General features: G+C 43.0%; 1 protein-coding gene across 1 annotated transcript; it reads left to right on the top strand.

Moving 5' to 3' along the window:
- The first annotated feature begins 115 nt into the window (after window positions 1–115).
- On the top strand, window positions 116–1,108 carry LOC124722166. The gene has a single exon (XM_047247368.1). The coding sequence runs from the start codon at window positions 116–118 to the stop codon at window positions 1,106–1,108; it is 993 nt and encodes a 330-aa protein (XP_047103324.1).
- The last annotated feature ends 21,280 nt before the right edge of the window (window positions 1,109–22,388 follow it).

Genomic DNA, 22,388 nt, shown 5'->3' with positions numbered 1-22,388 from the left:
CGAGGTCCTGTCGCAGCAACTCATCACTGCATTGCCGACGGCCACACCGGCCACTACCGCTGTCAACCCGCCACAGGTGCACCATGGGAAGCGTTAGAGGGCTTACGGTCGTCGCATGGAATGCCAATGGCATCCGCACCCAAGCCAGTTAATCCGCCAATTTCTTCGCGACGAAGCCGTCGACATCTGTCTTATCAATGAAACGCACCTGACGCCTGGGGTCGACGTCAGGGCGGCGAACTACTCCAGCTACCGCACCGATCGACTGGCGGCGGCCGGAGGGACAGCCGTTTACGTCCGCAATGGCGTTCGTCATCACGTGATACAACTTCCACCACTGGCAACGCTGGGGGCCACTGGTGTCGTCGTTCATACCTCGGCAGGCGCCATCACGTTCGTCACTGCCTATAGACCGCCGTCCCGTCCGCTGGACCCTGCTGACGTCGATGCTCTGCTCTCCCTGAGCGGGCAGGTGTTCGTTGCTGGGGACCTCAATAGCAGACATGTCGCCTGGAACTCCAGGATCACCAATGCCACTGGACGCTGCCTGCTCAGGATGGCAGAACGTCACCACAGGCTTGTGGTGGGGCCGTACGACCCGACTATCTTCCCTGCCCGTGGCCAACCGGACATAATAGACATCGCGGTCGTCAAGGGCATTCCTCATCAGATAACTTCCACGACGAGGACGGCACTGTCTTCTGATCATGTCCCCGTGGTTTTTGACAAAGATCTGGACGCCCTCCAACAGCCCAGGAGAGGCATCTCGCTTGCTGGCATCAACTGGGACAGGTTTCAAGCAGTCGTGACGGACTCGCTCGCCGCCGCCCAGCCCCCTGCGGACGCTGGAGCGGACGCAGCACTACTGCACTTCGCGGCCACCACGGTAGACGCGGCCAAGGCAGCAACGCCGCCCCTACCACGGACTCCGCCTGACTACTCCCGACAGCTGCCGCCGGACATCCTTGCGGTCATCACTGAGAAGAACCGGATCTACAGGGAGTGGCAGAGGACACAAAATGCCAACACCAAGCGCCTCTTCAACAGGATGCGTCGGGACGTCCGAGCCGCCATTGATAACCATCGCCATCGCGATTGGAATAACTAGGTCACCACGACGGCAAGGCCTGGCGAACGATGAAGCGTTTCCTACGCCGCACACAACGTATCCCCCCGCTGATGGTCAATGGTCAGGCTGTCTGCGATCCAGCTGCGAAAGCGGATGCCCTAGCAGACGCCTTCGAGGCTGCGTTTACGCCGATAGAAGACCCGACTGATGCTGTACAAGACGATCTGGTTGCTGACCGGCTCCCGCGCTACTTGGAGGCACGCGACGACGATGACGTCACTGAAGAGACGACGGCGGCAGAGGTCTCGTCCATCCTGCGCGCCCTCCACCCCAGGAAGGCTGCTGGCCCTGACGAAGTTTCCAACGCCCTTCCCAAGAAGTTGCCGCCAGTGGTTGTTACTCATCTAGCCAACATCTTTAAGGAAATCCTCCGGTCCTGCTGTTTTCCTCAGCCCTGGAAGCATGCAGAGATCGTGGTGATTCTGAAGATGGGGAAAGATCTGCGCCGGGCCGCGAACTACATGCCTATTAGTTTACTGCTGGCCGTCTCCAAGGTCATTGAACGGACGTACATCAGGCGACTGCAGCGCCACGTTGACGAGGAAGGCCTCCTGCTCGAAGAGCAGTTCGGATTTCGCAGGGGCCACTCGGCAGTTCACCAACTACTTCGGCTGGTGGAAGATGCGTTCGTTGCACTCGAGCAGCGCTAGTTCTTCGGCCCGGTGTTCCTGGACGTGTCGCGTGCTTTCGACAGTGTGTGGCACCGTGGCCTCTTATTCAAACTTTTTGAATTTGGGGTGCCGGGGTCGCACGTCCGTCTCATCCGTTCCTATCTTGGAGATCGGACCTTGGTTTGTCCACCGTACGCCGCATCAACGCCGGTGTGCCACAGGGCACGGTATTGGGGCCACTCCTGTACTCGCTGTACACTTCTGATGCACCGAAGATCGACCGTATGCGGCTCGCCTTGTACGCGGATGACACGGCTCTATATACGAGAAGCCTCAACGCCACCGTCATGCGCCGCCGTCTGCAGCTCGCCGTTGACACCCTGGCAGCCTGGCAGTCAAGTGACGTCTACAGTTCAATGGGGCAAAGACACAGCTCCTGATCGTCACCAGAAGACTCGTTCCTGCAGGCCTGCGATCGCTCACCGTCGGTGGAAGCACTGTCCCGTGGCGTCCAACGGCGCATTACCTCGGCGTCACCATCGACCGCCGACTCACGTGGCGTCCCCACATCCATGAAGTGAAGAACAAAGTGTGGAACAGGCTCCGCAAACTCTTCCCGGTGCTGAACTCCAGTTCCCAACTGCCACCACGGCTGGTCATCACTCTGTACAGGGCGCTGCTCCACCCTGTACTACAATACGCCGCCGTCGTCTGGGGAAACGCCGCCGACACCAACCTGAAGAAGCTGGAGGCACTGCAGAATCGCACACTACGGCTGGCCTTACACCTGCCTTACGACTTCCCAAGCACTCATCTTCACGACATCGCGGAAGTACCTCTGCTCCGTGGCCTCTTCAAGACGACCGCCCGCACCTTTTACGAACGTGCTGGTCGGTCAGACAACAACCAAATCCGGACGCTGGGCCGCAAACTGCCGCACAGCGTCACCACCAGATGGCCACACCTACTAGCTGCCTAGCTAGCACTGCAGGACTGTGCTGAGGAAACACCCCTGAAGGCAATCAACACGTGAGGACGCATTACATCAGCGTGCATGGGAGGCAAAGCAACAACTGCCGCGAACTCCATCACACATCGGAGAACAAGTTATCTCCGTGAAGATCCACGCGAGACGCTTGTCGATTCACCAAGCTCGTTCTAACCAAGTGCAACAGTCGTGAAAAATTAGCATATTAATTCGCAGTATACGAGATTTCAGTTGGATGGTTAGAGCTATCTATGAAAAAAGTAAAATTTTTTATTAAGCTCATTTACTTCTAGACAGTACTCAGTAGTAACCAATAGGTACCCACATTTATATTTTATGGAGTATAGCCGTTCTTGAGCTGTTCCAGAATGTATTGTAATTATGAGCAGAGTACCCTCCGCCTTACAATCTTCATTTATGGTTATGGGTATCAGTATCAGTAATAACATGTTTGTATATACATCCATACTGGACAATCATACAGCAACCTCTATGGTTAAGTTTTTCAGTGGATCATGATCAGCTACTGATATGCAATATGACAGCGTATTACAGAAATAATAAAAAGAAGTAAAAAACTACAACAAATATTTACGAATACAGACTAGAATTACATGCATATAAATCTCTTGCATTCTCTGACACAACCATAGAATTTTTTTCCCCCCACAGTATATTAAATACCCCAAAACACTGCTATAAATGGAAGAAAAATCGTTCATTAACACAAGACTATCAAGTGAACTTCTGGAATAAAAGCAAACATTTCTCGATAAAACGTGTACTTAAAAGTGAATACGTAAAAAGTTTTAAAGTTATCAGAAGGATGTATCGTTGTGATTTCCAACTCTACACTAGTAAATACCTTCTGCATTAGGAAAATAAAGTCATACTTAGTACTGTGGTAAACCGTAAAGTGTAATCTGATATACGGGAGAAATGACTTATAGAGAGACTGAAAATGTAAAATTTGGTAATTAAAATGTAACATTTTATAATGATAGACAGTTTGTTGGTTTCTGCCGTATATTTCACTGTAAAAATAGTAATGTGTGCTGACAGGGGATTCACACTCATTTGCCAGAAAATTATGAAAACCGACCTGCTATCGATATAAACCCGTCCAGGCGTTAGCAGCGTCATCTGGTGAGGAATAACTGCTAGTCAGACACAAGCAACACTCCGAACGGTGGGCCTCCGCAGCCGACGACCCATGCATGTGACAATTTTAGCACCACGTCATCGGAAAACTACGACTGAAATGGGCACGTGACCATCACCACCGGACGTAGGCGTATTAACACAGCGTTGCACGATCTCATGAATCCAGATACCGGTGCCTTCTTCATCATGCCAATGGGAAGACGCGAATTCGTCGTCTTCCAGCGGAACAGTTCCTTGACTCTTGTACTGCAGGACGGAGACAAGCAGGGTAGCCGCTCCATTATGCTCTGGGAAACATTCTCGTTGTCATCCACTGGTCCAGTGTAGCTCGTGAGAGCCACCATGGCGTCCAAGGAGTATCTACACCAGTTGCGAACCACGTATACCCCTTAATGGTGTTCATGTTTCCCGAGAGTAGTGGCATATTTCAGCAGATTAATGTTCCACCCGGAATTTGCGGCAGTTAGGCGACCTATGCGTGCAGATGTGGTCCCAGCTCACTCCAGCGAGTTACCATGGTCTCACTGCTTTCATGCCACGATGTGACTCCGCTATTATCCGTGCAGGAAAAAAAATGGTTCAAATGGGTCTGAGCACTATGGGACTTAACTTCTGAGGGCATCAGTCCCCTAGAACTTAGAACTACTTAAACCTAACCAACCTAAGGACATCACACACATCCATGCCTGAGGCAAGATTCAAACCTGCGACCTAGCGATCGCGCGGTTCCAGACTGTATCCGTGCCAGAGATGGACGTAGCAGCTATTACGTAGATGGTCGTGATGTTCTGGGTGATCTGTGTATGTTGTAAAATGATGACAAGTAATTCTTTATTTTACTGATGTTCTCATGCAGAGGTTTGGAATGGAGGTTATTTGAATGAAAATACATCATACATAGACAATTTTTTTTTAATTTGTGCCTTACAGTCAGCAGCGTGAAATGGGCGCGTCCAAAAATCGTTCCCTGGGAAGCTGTAAGAATTTGAGCCATTTTTGTCAACTAAATAAAGTGTAAAGGCAATTTATTAGAGGGTCGACACATCAGCAGCAATTCATGTCTGATGCAGAGCTTCAATTAACATTGATGCTCAATCCAGCAATAGCTCCCCAAAGAGGAGGACATACACTCAAGCGCCATAGAAACTGGAATAGGCATGCGAATTCAATAGGTATGGGCCTTTATGGCCAGTTCGGGAGGTGTTTAGAGTATAATTTACGAAACACAGCTAATACTGCCCATCTATATCAAAAATTTTCCTTCTGAAACGTTGTAGTACATTACAGGCCTTTGTGCACCACAGTCCCTCCTGGGCAGTGCTATTCTATTTTTAATCGTAACACGTATTCTGCGAGGTTTAGCAGAAACAATTACGGCTTGTTACACGCGCTGGAGGAGCTAATTAGCCTTGAGCACTTTGGCCTGGACTGCTTGCAGTAGACACAGCGAGCCGTTTACTGTGCAGCAACAGGTCGTCAAAACGATTCGTGCGTGACCGACAGACATTTTTATCACAGTGAATGCAACTCTATGATCAAATATATGATACCCAATTTGCCTTATTTTCTAACATTATTTTCGAAGGCTTTTGCTTTTGTCGTTAATTTGAGAGTCACTGCAAGAAACAGCTAAGAACTTGAAATTTCCAGACCACGTGTGCTGTAACGTGAAACAATAGCCCTAAAGGCTATTAAGGAATTTTTTCATCAATTTTCAATTTATTGAGAAAGTATTATTTTCTAACATAAAAGGTAAACTCTTGACAGATCACCTACAATTTATAAATATCAGAACAGCTTTCAGTTTAAGAATTACTAAATCTGTACAAAACTATACATTTGTATCTATATTATATCAGTGTACAGTTGATGCGAAACATACTGTGGTAATGTTATTTCTTGTAATCAAATTTATGGAAGAAGGGGCTGGTATCTTTCCGGTTTCGGTGGAAAAAGATCAGCATTAGAAATATAATGTATCACTGTAGGAACACCCTAACGAGGAAACTATAAGCGCTCAAATGAAGATCTAGATGCGCGTGAAGGATCTGCGCTGACTTCAGATAGGTATTCCTTACGCTGTGCGCACTGCAGAGAGTCGTCTCAGTCGTGACTATTAGCCTTTGAGAGAGGTCTGCTTTCTTCGTATGACAGTATTAGAAAAGTTTCGTGTTGCGTGAGGATTTGTAAGAAACTTCAAAGTGAATTAACAGAGGAAAAGCGTTACGGAAGTGTTTCAATTAAGAGCCTCTCAGATATTTGAGACTTTGTGTAATTTATTGTCTGCTACTTGCGTGGCTTACCACGTTGCTAGTGGAACTTAAATAAGACGAAACATCATTTATGGCCAGTAATCTTAAAATGAAGTTAACTGCCGATAAAGGTCGATATATTGTGCAAAAGAAGTATCATAGCTTCTGAGCTTTAGAAGTTTACGAGGAGTTTGTCCGCATGTGGAACATTTTGAATCAAAACACATTTGTTTAGTTGATAACTCTTTGTTAATTCAGCTGGATGGTTTTAGTTATCCTAAAGTAGATTTCGGCTCTAACGTAATTACTTTTCCGCACATTAACTAAGTTATCAGCCAGTGGGTATCACATCGCTGGCCTTCAGATTTTTGCTATATTCTGGCTACTCACTTAAGTGTTCCGGAGACTATTGCTGAGTGGGTGCCAAGAAATGTCGTTCACCAACATTAAAGAGAACTGATAAACCTTCTGATTGCGATCTTCAGGTTGTTTTCCAATTTCTTTAAATCCTGTATCACACGGAGTGTTCACATGAACTTTAATATGATGACAGTGGTGGAACACAAGTTGTATGGCTATGAACTGTGTTTAGGTTGATTACCATCACGTCCAATTCGGCTGTCATTGAATCAACAAAGACGACAACGGTCTTCTCCCAACGCTGACGTCTTCATGTGAAAGAAACATTTAAAGCTATAATACCAACGCGATGTTTAACAAAAAATAAATAAAAATAAAATAAATAAGAAAACTTTGCAGGCAAGGTACACGGGGAATCATGGAGTGAAAATAGGGCGAAAAGGCTTCATATTAACGTCGAGTAGCGTAATAAAGATTAATTTAGGTGTGGTTCAAAGGAGTGATACTAGTTATAACGGCATTGAGACTGCCTGGGAGACTGATGTAAAATTAGATCTCTCTAAGGGATGAAGCATAGGAGAACTCGGCCCAAAACGCACGGGTGTCGGTGACAGCTGCGAATTAGCGCCTACAGCTCTGTTCCCCAGCGAGTGAAAGCGCTTTCAGTTTTCCACGTACAAGACGTTCCTCAAATCTCGATTAATGACTGACATGCAGTACGACGACTGAAGCGGCACGTTTCCCTGTTATAATGGAAGTATGATGCATCAAACATTGGTATAAGACTTCTGACTTACTTACTTTAGCTGTAATGAGTGGTAATCAGTTTCGAATACTATCCCAGTTTTTCACATTCGATCAGAAATAAGCGTACGTCCTACGTGATCGCGTTCGTAAAATATATTCTATTGCCGGACGAAGTGGCCGTGCTGTTAAAGGCGCTGCAGTCTGGAACCGCAAGACCGCTACGGTCGCAGGTTCGAATCCTGCCTCGGGCATGGATGTTTGTGATGTCCTTAGGTTAGTTAGGTTTAACTAGTTCTAAGTTCTAGGGGACTAATGACCTCAGCAGTTGAGTCCCATAGTGCTCAGAGCCATTTGAACCATTTTTTTTTGTATTCTATTTTACGAGGGTAAATCAATTATTATCCGCAATTTAGTTATATTTTTGTTTATTTTGGTAGTACTGTCGCTTTACTTTGATGAAGCATGCTTTGTTTATTTGTTTTTATATCTTTGCGATTTTCAAGTTCCTAGGTTGTTTCGTTAACGCTGCCGTGCTGTTAATCATGCCTACTTCGCTGTCTATTTGCACCAAAGAAGAGCAACGTTCAGTGATCCGTTTTTTGTGGTCGGAAAGCGTATCAGGGGCCGAAATGTATCAAAAACTTTCGGTACAGTACGGAAAGAGTGTTTTGCCTCAACGGAGTGTCTACGAATGGGTTGAAAAATTCCGAAATCGTCGTACAAGTGTTACGCACGATGAAGGAGCCGGGCGACTGTTTACCGCCACAAATGAAGAAACCATTGAGCGTTCTCGTGAAATGATTCTCCTACACAGACGATTAACTATTGGCGAAGTGGCGCATCGTCTGCAAATTACTCACGGTTCTGCCTACGAAACCATCCACGTCAGACTTGGATTTCACAAAGCTTGTGCAAGATGGGTCCCAAAACCACTCACACAGTAGCATAAACAAACGCGCTTGGGCAGCAGCAAAAATATTTGGATCGCTGTGGTAACGAAGGAGACAACGTCTTAGACAGGATCATCACTGGTGACGAAACATGGATCCATCATTACGATCCGAAGAGTAAACGCAGAGTAAGGAATTGAAACATCCAAATTCGCCATGCAAGAAAAAGTTCAAGACCCAACCGTCCGCAGGAAAACTGATGCTTACGGATTTTTGGGACGCACAAGGTCCAGTACTGGAACGGAAAGGGACACAACAATAACCAGTGTACGTTACAGTGAGATACTTACTGCCAGGGTAAAGCTTGCAATTCGAAGCAAACGCCGATGGTTGCTGTCAGAAAGTGTTGTGTTGTTGCATGACAATGCCCGTCCGCATACTGCTGCCCACACTGCTGAAACGCTGCAGAAACTCAAATCAGAAGTACTGGATCATCCTCCATATAGTCCCGATTTTATCCCTTCTGACTATCACTTGTTTGGTCCACTCAAACAGGGATTAATGGGCCGTCGATTTGCCTCGGACAAAGCAGTGAAAGAAGCGGTGCATTCCTGCCTCGCAGCTCAAGCGAGAACCTTCTTTTATGAGGGCATCAGGAAGCTTCTACAACGATGGAAAAAGTGCGTTGAAATGCAAGGAGACTATGTCGAAAAATTATGTTCTTATAAGTTTCCTATTTGATTACAAAATAATTTTGTAACTACTTTGCGGATGATAATTGACTTACCCTTGTATTTCATCTACTACAAGCAGCTATTAGCAGCTAAAACGTCGGCAAAAAGAAAATAATTAAGAACGTGCACATGACATTATACTCTTCTACTAACACAGTGTAATGGACTTTATTAATGATAACTCTAACGTAGAAGATGTATGAAGTCTGATGAAACCCATCTTTGTTTGTACGTTTTTCTTGTGATTTACAATAACTGCTCACGGTTATCATATGACATCCATATACACTGACGGAAAAAATCACAATACAAAAGTATAATTAATGTAGAGTAATGATATTTGTGGAATAGATATCTCTAGGTAACATATTTAAGAGATTAACATCGCAGGATCACAGGTTACTTTAAACGCTAGAAAAGGCATTGCAAATGTGAAATGCTGGTACATAAGTAACAGGTGTAATACAGAGGTGCTTAATGCTGTTTGTGAAAGACGCTGGAGTCGTCGTCCGATGATGTTCCATATTTGCTCGACTGGAGACAGATCTGGTGAGCGAGCAGGCCAAGGCAAAATGTTGATACTCTGTAGTGCATGTTGGGTTACAAGAGCAGTATGTGAGTGAGCGTATCCCGATGTAAAACACCAATTGGAATGCTGTTCGAGAATGACAGTACAACAGGTCGAATCGTAAGACAGACGTGCAATTTTGAATTCAGCGTGCGTGGGATAACTGCTCCTGCTGTCGTACGAAACCACAACCCTAACCATAACTCCAGGTGTAGGCCCAGTGCGTTTAGCATGCAGACAGGCTGAATGCAGATCCTCAACTGGTCGCTGTCAAATCGACAGGCAGCTATCACTGGCACCAAAGCAGAACCAGCTTTGATCAGAAAACACAACAAACCTCCACTCTGCCCTCCAATGAGCTCTCCCTTGACATCACTGAAGTCTTAAGTGGTGGTGGTGTGGGGTCACTGGAACGCACCCTAAAAAGCGTGTGGCTCGGATGTCTCCTTGAAGTAATCGATTTGTAGCAGTTTTCTGTGTCACTGTGGTGCCAACTGCTGCTGAAGTTGTTGTTGCAGATGCAGTACGATGCGACAGAGCTATAAGCCGAACACGTCCGTCTTCGTAGTGCCACATGGCCATTAGGAGCCCGGTCTTCTTGCGACCGTACGCTCTCGTGGCCACCGCTGCCAACAGTGGCTGCATTGTTGCCAAGTCTTTCTGAAGTGTCTAAAGTGTCGCAGAAGGAACATGAAGCTCTTCGTAGCCCTATTACACGACCTAGTTCACACCCAGCGAGGTGTTGCTAATGGCGCCATTGTAGCCTTAAGGGCATTCTTGACTAACATCAACTCACCACTTTCAATCTCGAAGTTAGCTAACGCTCACGGCCGTTACAGAGCGTATTTAGAGCAAACATGTTTTGCATCCCCATAGTGGCACTAAAAGCGCCACTCTTAGGTGACTGCCGTGAAATTTTAAAATATATCATCTTTCAGATGTATAAATACGCCTACCAACTTTCGTTTATGTCGCACACCTCATTCTTGGTAATGCGACGGTTTTTGCAGTCAGTGTACTTCTGGTACGAATGTGTTGTCTACGTCCAAACTGTGTCAAAGATGGCACTCAAGTGGTTCAGAATTCAGTTCAAGCTCCTTCAGTACTCTATCTCGACAAGCAACTGTTAAAAATGTCATCTACAACATCTACTCATAACGGCAAGACCTGCGTGAAAGTCACAAACATATTTGATCAAAAGTAATCAAATAATTACACGTAGCTAAATGCAAAGACTTCCATTCGCGGCATAGGCGATTTGAACCAACATATTTTCGCTGACCCAAAATTCCTTGGATTACTGAGCAGTTTGGATCTTAGACACCGTTTTAAATCGACGTATATACACTTAAGAACGTGTGTGACAAGTGCAGTGCGTGAGCGAGTAGTCTTTAAAGTTACCAAACCACATACTTCACGAGGTCACTGTGGTCTAGCAGGTAGAGCATAAGACTGTGGCTCAGGAGATCCCACGTAGAATCCCGGGACACAGCGTGCATTTTGACTCGTTCTAGTCCCTCTAGAACGGCTCCGGGTCCACTCCGCCGGCTGGAGATCTTTCCCTTGGGTGAAAGGCGGTCACCAGACGAAGGGCTCGCCAACCAACCCCCCCCCCCCCCCTCCCCCGCTCTCTATAGCCACCGCGAACGACAGACTGCACTGTAACCGCAGTCAAGCCAGAAGCTCGTTCAGGGGCTGTGTGCGACAGACTTTACCTTTTTATACTTCACGAAAGTTTCGTTACACGAAAAATTTCTCATCTCCATTTCCTACCGGAAAGACACGAAAGGAAACGGAGTAGGCGTCTTACATGTACTTGTATAATTTGAAAGGAGTATCCAATCAGAATGCGTGATCTACTGATCCAACAGATCGTGCCATTAACACTGAACAATTTAACTTGAAACATTGAATTTTTCAATGTTGTTGGCGTCAGCGGTGTGATCAGAGTATTTTCTCGTGGTCACTTATGAAATTTTTGATGGAGCGATATTTGACTGTGTTTATTTTGTTTTGATAATCAGACTGCGAGGATAGTATGGAATGACATCACATTTTCAAACTGTAACAATAAAATTTACTTCATAACGGAACGTAAACTAGTTGCTTGTACAGTTTATTCAGTAACAGAGCATCCTCAATGCGATAAAGGGTAAAACTGATAATTTCTTTCATTAAAATTTCATCCTTCTTAGACTGTCGGAAGCGGAGATGAACTCGAGACTCTAATAGTAAGAAATGAAACCGTCAAAACATGGTTATCGTAAGCAGCGTTGACTTAGGAATGAAGAAAGTGGTCCACGATCCTTGGTGTCGTATCAAATCAGTGCGCTGTCTTGTTCGTTTTCCTGGGACCGTTATATGAAGAGATTGAGTGAAAATATCGAAAAATAAACTTTTAAGTATATCTGCACGATTTGTGACCCTTATTTAGCTGGTATACGAGTGTCACATAGATATTTTGTTGGTTCCCCTGAATATCCTCTCAATATCGAGAAATTGTTTACATGCAATGTTATACAAATATATAATTCCCTCGCTTAGCAGGGACCACGCTGAGAGCGTATTCATGATGTAACGAATACTGCAGTCTATACATAAGATGTACATGCCGACTTTCTTACCGTGTAATAGTCATGACTTGAACAAGGAAGGGGGACAAATACTAACAGTACTACAAGCTATTTAAACTGTACAGAACGTCGTCGACGCAGTAAATGAATAATTAACAAGTCTGGAAAGAAATTGTAACACTGTATTAAGAAGGCGCTGGTTGTGACATTCTGCCATTGTGCGCGTGAAAACTTTTAATTGTATCCGTACTTTTACAATTGAAAAGAAGCGGAAAAGCGGAAGGAGAGTTGGAGGCCTACAGCGCGACAAAAGCGCTTCCGCTTGAAAGATGTGAAACATTTAACAGATTACTGTAGCCGACTGCATCACTGGACCACCTCTAATCTGATATCAATTCCCCTGATTCACTAAAATACTATATCACAATACAAAGAATGAAAATAGAAAACACAAAAATATTGTGATTGTATAGATACTGTAAATATAGAATACATCCGGTTTAAGAAGTCTGATAGCCCTGAACTAGGTCTATGACTTCATTTTATTAACTTCACACACCACCGTTCTGGCAAGTAAGAAAATGACGTAACTTTTCTGATTTCTATTTCTGCAACTATTTTTCTAAGTAATAACTTATGTCTTACCACTTTTCTGATCGCGTTTATTCGGATACATCATCGTGATGAGCTAGAAACAAAGCAAACAGTAACCGTCCGCTTGTTCTGTTATTTTATTCCTTATAATATTGTATTATTTTTCTTTATTTTATCTCATATCATATCTGACGCATATACGAATTTTCATAAAACAAGAAATTTCATATTTAAGATTAATCTAATAATCTCGTATTATTCACGGCATAATTTCTCAATTACTGAGAACAACATACAACATGATTACTTGAAGACAATTTGCATGAATAGATATTCAAGATGTAGGAGTCAAATGTACATGGGAACAGAAAATGGAGCGTGCTAATAAATGGCTCAAATGTCCCCTTTCCCCCCCCCCCCCCCCCCCTCCGGCCTCATCACTCCTGCTCTCTTTTCAATAAGCACATTATCATTTTCAAAAACCAAATATTCCAAAAGTTAATAAAAACAAAATTTTCCGTTGTCTACAATGTTCCATCCTGAACTATTGCTAATTTCCAGAATATAGTTACTTGGTTTTCTAACTCTAGTTTTGATGATTGCAGATATGTCCACTTAATCTCAGAAAGCATGCAAGTTTGTTAATTATTCTACAGAAACTTAGGTAAATTAGTTTAACTTGGTTCGAAAAGGAACACCCGCGGACGTTTACATGATATTAATGATATTATCAAATATAGTCGTCCCAGCTACCTATAGCATATTTAAACTTGATTACTACTTGGCGTACTGTGATTCCATTGTAGCTAATTTTGACGATTATCTCGTTATAAACTAAAACGTTTTAATCAAGTACAACTGCTACTCGTACCCTCGTACCGTCTGTCTATAGCACGATTCAGTTGCTTAGAACCCAATAATTAACACGCGAACATTTGTGTGTAAAAGTCTTTGTCTGGCTATTAGCCAGTTAACACCTTACAGTCACTCCAGGTGAAAGTTAATGATTAATTTCTGCTCTAAAATGTGTTTCTTTCATTCTCCTGAAGCTACCTATGTGTGTGAACTGCGTCCACCGGTCTGCGGTCTGCGTTTGGGCATGATGCCACGATTTCTTTTTATACAACAGCATCATCCACGAAATGTCCTCATGAAATTTTTGACGTTATCTACTACGTCATCTCTATCTTTGGTAAAAGTAATGCTAATATAACATTGCCCCAGGGCACGCTCGAAATTACTTTTACTTCTGAAAGCACCCTCTCTTCACGTTAACATGCTGTTAGCCAGAAACTCTTCTATACCATCACGCACTTCGTCATATTCCGTACGCTCGTATTTTGTTCATTAGGTTGCAGCGCAGAACTGTATCTAATGCCTTCTGGAAGTCAAGGATCACGGCCTCCACCTAGGCGCCTGATTCTACTGCTTTCTGGGTCTCGTGTACGATCAGAGTGAGCTGTGTTTCACACAGCTGTTGTTTTCAGAATACGTGTTGGTCCCTGCAGAGTGAATGCAGTTAATTCGTGTTAGTCAACTCACAAGCACAGCTGTTATTTATCAAAATGTCTACACTGCGTCCGGCTCCATTAGGACAGTAAGTGATGAATAGTTCCAATTAAAAATTTCAGCTTTTAAATGTGCACACTTGTTTGCTCTCACTTTCTCTCAGCTGGATAAGACATCGGATAACATTACGTCCTGATAGTCCATTTTATCAACTCACGTTTAACTGTATATGCTTACTGCATTCCATTTCTGTGTAGAGACAGCCAGTTACCTCTGGTTCTAAATATCCCTTTGGCTTTTCCCCTTTTTCCTCGCAGCTAATGAAATATACTTTTGTTAAGTAAAAGTAACTTGAGCAACCGATTTTCCAAGAGCAGTAGCACCGACTTTTGTTGAAACCGTTGGGGAAAATTAATTTCACATGGAATTACAACATAAGTTATCTATCTATGCATTTTCATCAGCAACTTACTTCAGTCCGAAACCACCCCTTTCGTGAGATAGCTTCTACAGGCTCTCATTCTTACTCGTAGCGTCAAACTGAGTAACGAAACAGTGGAGATGAGTTACTAGCAAGCTGACGCTTCGCTTAATTCCTTGTTGCCTGGTCTGATGCCGCAGTACGTCGCGCATTGCCCTTCAAAGGTACATATTCGGATACGAGTCTCGATCCAGCACATATTTTTCACTTGGGTTCAATTTTGTACACAGCATCTTTAATAATATATACCGTGCAGTCATGGAATATTTCCTGGTAATCCGCCCACTTACCAAAAGAGGACGTGAGCAGTCTCCAATATGGAGGTTACACTTATAAGCGTATCACACTGTAGGTACGTTCAACACTGGGAAGTCAGGATAGACAACTATTACATGTATTTTAGATGGAAGATTACATGTATTTTAGATGGCAGAAGTGGCTAGTTCGGTGTCCTCTAAAAGAAACCAAAATTTGATAGCTGAAGGAAAGGAAACGCTGTTTCATAAAAATATGAAAGTTGTTGAAGAAATGAGAGAACTTTTCTGATCAATGATGCAACGAGCATAGTGAACGGAGTTGTCACTGTAGTTTGAGTAATGTCATTGTGAGGCTTCGGGCCTATCGATTTAAGAAACTAGCAATTGTAAAGTGATATCGCGCGATGTTTCCACTAGGAAGTGGTCTTCCGATGGGTGTGTGTGCTGTATTTAAACTTTAAAGCCATGGTGCAGCCTCAAATGAAGAAGTGTTATAATTTATTCATTGCAAGAATCTGTTAGACTCCCGTTCTGATCTATGATATCATGTTGGAGTTGATCTTATATCTGAACAGTCATTGGGAGATATACTGGATTGCCAGGCACCTCTAGAAATTTTTAACGTGGGCCCCCTGTGGGGAAAAATCATAGATAGCGTGAATTCATCTGCTATTAAGGAATAAATTTCTTGCGACATTACTTTCAACATGGGTCGTGCCAACAGGTAGAATATTCACAATTTGATTCGACTCATAAATTACATCAGTATTATAGGCAACACTTGGCCCCCTGAGAAACCTAAAAGTGATCCTATTGAACCTTTATGGCTAAAGGATATTGTTGTGTTGTTATTTTTATCCCTTTTTTTAAGTGGATTAACGTTTGCATGTAACTTAAAGCCTTGTACAGGTCACTTTATTTACACGGATAAATCATCAGTATCGTATGAACGAGGAAGTATTAACATAACACTACCATTCCAAGATGTACTTTGTAATTTACCTTAGTGATGATAAGTATAGTTTTCCAGACTGTGCAATGCAAAATTTAACTCCCTCTTGCTTAGATTTGTTGGGGAAAATAGTTCACTCTTAACATCAATGACTGCTCGTTTAAACTAAGACTGTATGACATCACATATAGATCTCAACCGAATCCTCGATTTGAAGACAGATCCAACTCCATGAGACAATTTTTGTGGGAAATCCAGAAAAACTTTAAAAAATGTAAAAGTCCGTATTACAAAATTGAAGAACAATTCTCAACAAACATTTTAATATTTATGATTCATATATCAACTTAAACGAATTTGAAATGAATTTTCATAGTTTAAATGAATTTTTGAAAATAAAAATTTTGGGTACTTCTACGAATATGATACCACAGCAAACAAAATTAGTTTGAAACAACAGTATTTATAGAATAATCAAGTAATTTTTGGCAGTAAATAAAACTCTAAAACAACTTACAGAATAATGAAAATTTACTATAATTTCATTTTACATGCAATATTTATTGTTATATACATTTTTGACAGTTGACAGATTCTGTGAACTGAACAGCTTGTGGTTTTATTACGTATTTCTCCTCTTCAACCTCAAATTTAACGTTTTCTTCAGATTGAAGTGTTTCTGTTTATTCAGGCTGAGAGGCACCCACATGCCTTGCTCATACTGTGGCATCAAGCAGTCAGGCCTGCAAGATGAGTGGTCTGCCAAGCGAGTGGATTCATTCTTATTTATCGCAAAAACATCAATGACTGATCATGAGCACTAGTACCCACAGTTAAGCTACAAATTATTGTCCTGTTTGAATATTACGCAACGGAAACGGATAACGCACCTCTGACTATTACTAATTTACACAACTCTGATTGTTCACTACGCTCTGGCAATATCACATTTTCTTTCTTACCCAACGGCTGTGACCAACACGTGGCCATCGCACTGAATATGAATGGCGTACACATTATAAATTCCGGGTATCATGACTACACACTGTTCGAAGAACAAGGCCACCAATCTTCTCCTTTTCAATATCTTTTTTATTACTATAAATTCTATTATGATTCACAGATAACCTAAACACACCATTACATTTTATACAACAATTACACATGAGAAACTCCGCCCAGTTGGCATGGTTTTACATTGGTGATTCTCTATCTTGTAGTCTCGTATTTATCTAACGCTACAGTGCACTTTCCGGATAGGATGGTGGGTCTTTTGCTATATCTCACACTTCGACTCTCACACCCATCATCACGAAAATTTCCTCCAGACCGAGCGGTACAAAAAGGAACATTCATAACCAACTGCCTGTGAACCTATCTTGCTACTCTCCCATGCAAACCACACATTCCTAAATTACATGAAATACATCACACTGGCAACATACAATACATCACAAAGAATAGTCACAACGTTAGAATCACTTCACTTTCAGCTTTCCCATTTCAATTAGTATTCATCCCTGTTTCACACGACACTGCCCCACTTCGTAACTTTTCTTTCCTACTACGAACTCTGGAGGACATATGCACGTCTTCCTGTGCAATGCAAGCCAAGTGGCGTTGCTGGTTAGACGGCTGACTCACCTTGCTTCTCTCTCAGAGTATTAGACTTTGAATCTAGCGTCACACAGAAACATAACACGCAAAGTAATATTAAGAACATATTCGTCACACACGCGAGTCCTCAACTGATACCATGGACGAGTACTTCTCTTTATCCTTTGTCTCATATACAGAGACTCACATAGTACTCACCACGTGGAAGTACTCGTCTCTAATTTCAAGTCCTGCACACGCCATTTTTTAATTATTTCCAACTTAAAGTACACATTGCAGTAATTCAGCTTAACTTTAGCACTTATTACTAACACTCGCAAGTATTTCAACTTATTTCTACACGTGGTTTCATTGTGCCTGTTGGTCGCTTCCGAAGATTACTACGATCCCCTTAACATTACCTGCTTGTCGTTTAATTCTCCCCCCAAAAGTTCCTGAAATAGAGAAATAATTATTCCAAACTACTCTTAAGTATTCCACATGCATACCATTCTCTCCACTCTAAGACAGGTCTTACCAACACAAGATCCAGCGCCAGAGTGCTGAAACATAGCCGTTCTTCAGGTCATCTCGCAACTCGGTCGAGGTGGGGGAGCGCCTTGCTACCATATTGGTCAGCCACATTTCAGGCGCTCAAACCTCATGTACATTTCATCTCTTTGGTTCCACCAAAGGACCGTCTCAATGATGACCATATATTGCACATTCACTATCTGCGGTTAGCAGACGACCATACGTTCATTCATTTCACAGGTATCACCAAATTGGATGTAGGGATTTATTTTGTGGGAGTGCAGTTGTCATTCTTTCCTACACTTGTATCCGGCTTCGGCGTATTACGTGAAACTAGTTATTATTACAAAAAATATGTTGTTCGGACAAGAATAACGAAGAATGTTGTACCTATTTTCAATGTCGGGCGGTACTGTACCCTTTCAAGGCATTTCTCGTCCTAAAAGTATTCTTAGCTTGTTTAAATCCTGTAGTTTTGGTAGGTTTACAGGAACTACAGACATGTACAAAGATTCATGTGATACAGAATTAGGTTTTATAAGTCTAGAATATGAAGTTAGTATGCCTGACATTGTTCCTGAAACCTGTACTTCACTTAAATGTCAGAACTCTATGTGAAAGAATAATATTAGAAATTTTGAGATTCATATCCATTTGTGACAACGGATTTTTTAAAGAACCTAGACAGCTGCGTTTTCAAATCTGTAATGTCAAGAGCTTTCATTAAAACAACACAATAAGACTTATCCTTGATCTATTTACCCATTCCATGTGGTGCTGCACTTCTTCCTTCTCTCTCTTCGTTTTCTCTATTAGCCCAAAAGTCTATTACAGGGCTGAAAACTGTGTCCCTTTATAGGAAATGTGTGAGCTGCCTTTGAATCTCCCCATTTTTATTAAAGATGTAAGAAATGCAACCATAGTAAGATTTTTGTTTCGCCCAGCGGCAACATCACGGAAAAGGAACAATATTTTGACATTTTTATCTAAGTTTTAATGAAAATATTTGTATAGGGGACTGATTACCTCATTTGCCGCTGTTATGCTTCTGTTTCGGCCACAAAAGCACATTAAACTTTGTGGCTGTAACATTACATGCAGGGTGAATAAAAATGCCGCACTTTGAGGTCAGGATGCGATTACTCATCCAGATTCAAGATAAAATTTATGTAACAAAATAGGATTGGGTGCATTTTGATAACACATGTGCATCAGAATCTACAGAGGAACGTGTATCACGCCTCACTACTGTACCAGCCATTATTGCACCATGGACTATGATATTCATTTCTTTTATTTTTTAGACGTCTGGTGTCTAGTTTTCGTTATTTGTAAGCATGACAATAGCCTATCACATGACAATGGGATCCATTAAACTGCATGCAAGCGTCTACTAGCCATGCAGAGCACAACCATAACTGGTCCTGTCAAGTTCTTGTAGGGTGGCTTCGAGATAGAGTACACAAACAATAAATACGTCGAGATAATTTTGGGGCTGGGTGCATCCGATAACCAAGCCGCTGCCACTGCTCATGTATATGGTACACGATACCCTCAAACGCACCATCCCGATAAGAATGTTTTCCTTTACCTGGAGCCACACCTTCGGGAAACTAGTAATTTTCGTCCACAAGTTACGAATAGAAGTCGAACAAGTATTACACGTACTCTACAAACAGAGGACGCGAGTCTTAAAATCGTTCACCACCCATCTCGAAGAAGTATCCGTGAGACAGCCGGGGAGCTCCAGATACCTCAAAGACTGGCTGTTGAAGTTTTGTACAATCAAGACCTGCATCCATATAATTACACGTTAACTCAACACTAGAGGCAATAAGACAGCATTCGAATAGTGCAGTTTTGTGAATGGTTTTTGCGCCAAGTGGAAGACAACGAACATGTTATAAATAACGTGACATGAGCTGGCGAATTTAGATGCATTCGTGAAGGTATTTTCGACCTCCACAACAGCCATTATTGGTCGGAGCACAACCCACATGTTACCTTGCGGACGTGACTTTCAGGCACGCTTTGGGTTTGAATCGTGGGAGGATTACGTTTGAGCCCTTACCTATAGGTGGACAAGTTGGATGTGCCCATGTATCACATGTTTCTTTGCAATGCCTTACCTGGCGCATTAGAAAACTTGGCATTGGATGTTCAGCGACAACTATGGTTTCACATGATGATACACGTCCAATCTTTGGAGTGAACAGGTGTAACTATTTGAATGAAGCGTTTCAAGGGGAATTAATTGATTACGGAGGTCCAGCGTTCTGACTTCTACGGCCCCCAGAACTTAATCCACTAGAGTTTTATTTGTGGGGACACTTAAAGGAACACGTTTATAGTACTTCAACAATGTATTTACACGTCATAATAGCTCACGGCATGCCATTTAGGCAGTGCTTTGTGCTGATGTGTTGCATGCGTGGGGTCCAGCAAAGTATGATCCAGCCAACGGTGGAGTGTTTGAAAATGCAAGGTGGTCGCTTTGAACACCTTCTCTAAAGTGAACGTTGCTTGTATGTTTACGTGCCAGCACTATGAAGATAGGCTTTGACGTACATAATGGAATTATTGTGTGAAGCATAATGTCCAATCGAGTGTTGCCTACCTTTCGTGCTCTTTGTACTTCACTGAGTAGAGACGATGTTACCGTATCCATTGTTATTACCTGTTGACTTTATTTGTGTCATGGATGAAGCAAAGTGGTCATTTACGTCTGTACAAAGTTCATGTTATGTCTCAATATTTAACTAAAGGTAATAGTAACAGAAAAAAATACACGATATACCGGCTTGCGCAGGTGTAAACTGGATTAAAATTTTATGCTTTAACTGAAAAAAAAAATGTTTGGCGTGAAAGCGACTCGAACGTTAGCGAGTTTCCATATCTGTTCTCCCCACACCAATGCCTCGTCTCACTTCTTATATATATATTCTGTAATTCGTCTGTGTAAAATCTTTTGGCTATTTCTTCGCTATCGCTGCTCTTTAAGATGTAAGTTCTCGGGTTTGTGCACTCCACCTTGAAAAATGTGAATATGTCTGTTGGCCATTTCGGCAGGTGAGACTTCTCAGACATAGCATTTCTGCTTGCACAGATCCACCGTCTTACTACGAGTTCTGTATACATCATGTCTACATATATATTTCTCAACACAGTAACCCTGGCAACGAACACATTTCTCCCACCAGAGACCAGTCTGTTGATACCGTCACTGTAGAACATTTGATTTTCGTGATGGGAACACAACCTAGTCTCTGTTTAAAACATTCATTACTATCAAAGTGAAATCCTCGAAAGTGTTCTTTAATTTTCGGAAAAACTCCAACTTTGTCACATATTTTCAGGTTAACACTGCCGTTTCCTTCATTACTTCGCATGTTGTTGATGACAATACAATCATCGCCGTACACAAATTTCTTCCTTTACCGATTTCAATTGGTAGCACGTTTTCTGCTATTAGTAACTCGATTACACCACACTGTTTCTCATGCGCTGACATAGCTACGTTATATACAGCCCTGTTACATGCTACCATTCGGAGTTCTCTAGGGGCAGAGGGCTGTAAATTCCGTCAGCAAAGCAGTGAAGTCCACAGAGTGAGTAGTATGCATTGCATGTAATACCTCAGCCGATACTGAGAAAAGAGTAAATAATGGCATTACTTTTAAGCAGGTATTTGTCATTGCATTATTATATACATCAATGGGCTTCATCTTAATTGTACTATGTCCAGTTCGACTAGGACACTTGTACGAGCCTTGAAGTTTAAATTCATCTACTTACGGTTTTCTACTGTGGTGTTTAAACGTTCCAAAATACTCGCCTTCATGTGGGAGAATGTTGAGTAGGGTTTATTCCAGTAATGTTCCATTACTGACTTGAAATGTCTATTGCATAGCCGAGCGGTCTAAGGCGCTGCAGTCATGGACTGTGCGGCTGGGCCGGCCGCGGTGGCCGTGCGGTTCTGGCGCTGCAGTCCGGAACCGCGGGACTGCTACGGTCGCAGGTTCGAATCCTGCCTCGGGCATGGGTGTGTGTGATGTCTTTAGGTTAGTTAGGTTTAAGTAGTTCTAAGTTCTAGGGGACTTATGACCTAAGATGTTGAGTCCCATAGTGCTCAGAGCCATTTGAACCATTTTGTGCGGCTGGTCCCGGCGGAGGTTCGAGTCCTCCCTCGGGCATGGATGTGTGTGTTGCTTGCACACACATCCTGACCACTATTTAATGTGCTCAGTATGAGATGTGATCACCTCTGGCAGCATTACAGGCCTCAAAACGACGGGGTATGCTGTGAAAGATGCCATCAGTCTCACGTTGAGGCGATAACGTCTTTTTTCTGCAGAGCTGCTCGCACTCTTGGAAAGTGGTTGGTGGATGCTGAGGTGATGCACGCCGTCTCCCTAGTGCATCCCAGACCTGATCTATGGGATTCAAATT

Source organism: Schistocerca piceifrons, chromosome X (assembly GCF_021461385.2).
Source record: "Schistocerca piceifrons isolate TAMUIC-IGC-003096 chromosome X, iqSchPice1.1, whole genome shotgun sequence".
In the NCBI taxonomy this organism is placed as follows: Eukaryota; Metazoa; Arthropoda; class Insecta; order Orthoptera; family Acrididae; genus Schistocerca; species Schistocerca piceifrons.
The sequence above is the reverse complement of the archived record's forward strand: the minus strand, read 5'-3'. Positions and strand labels throughout refer to the sequence as shown.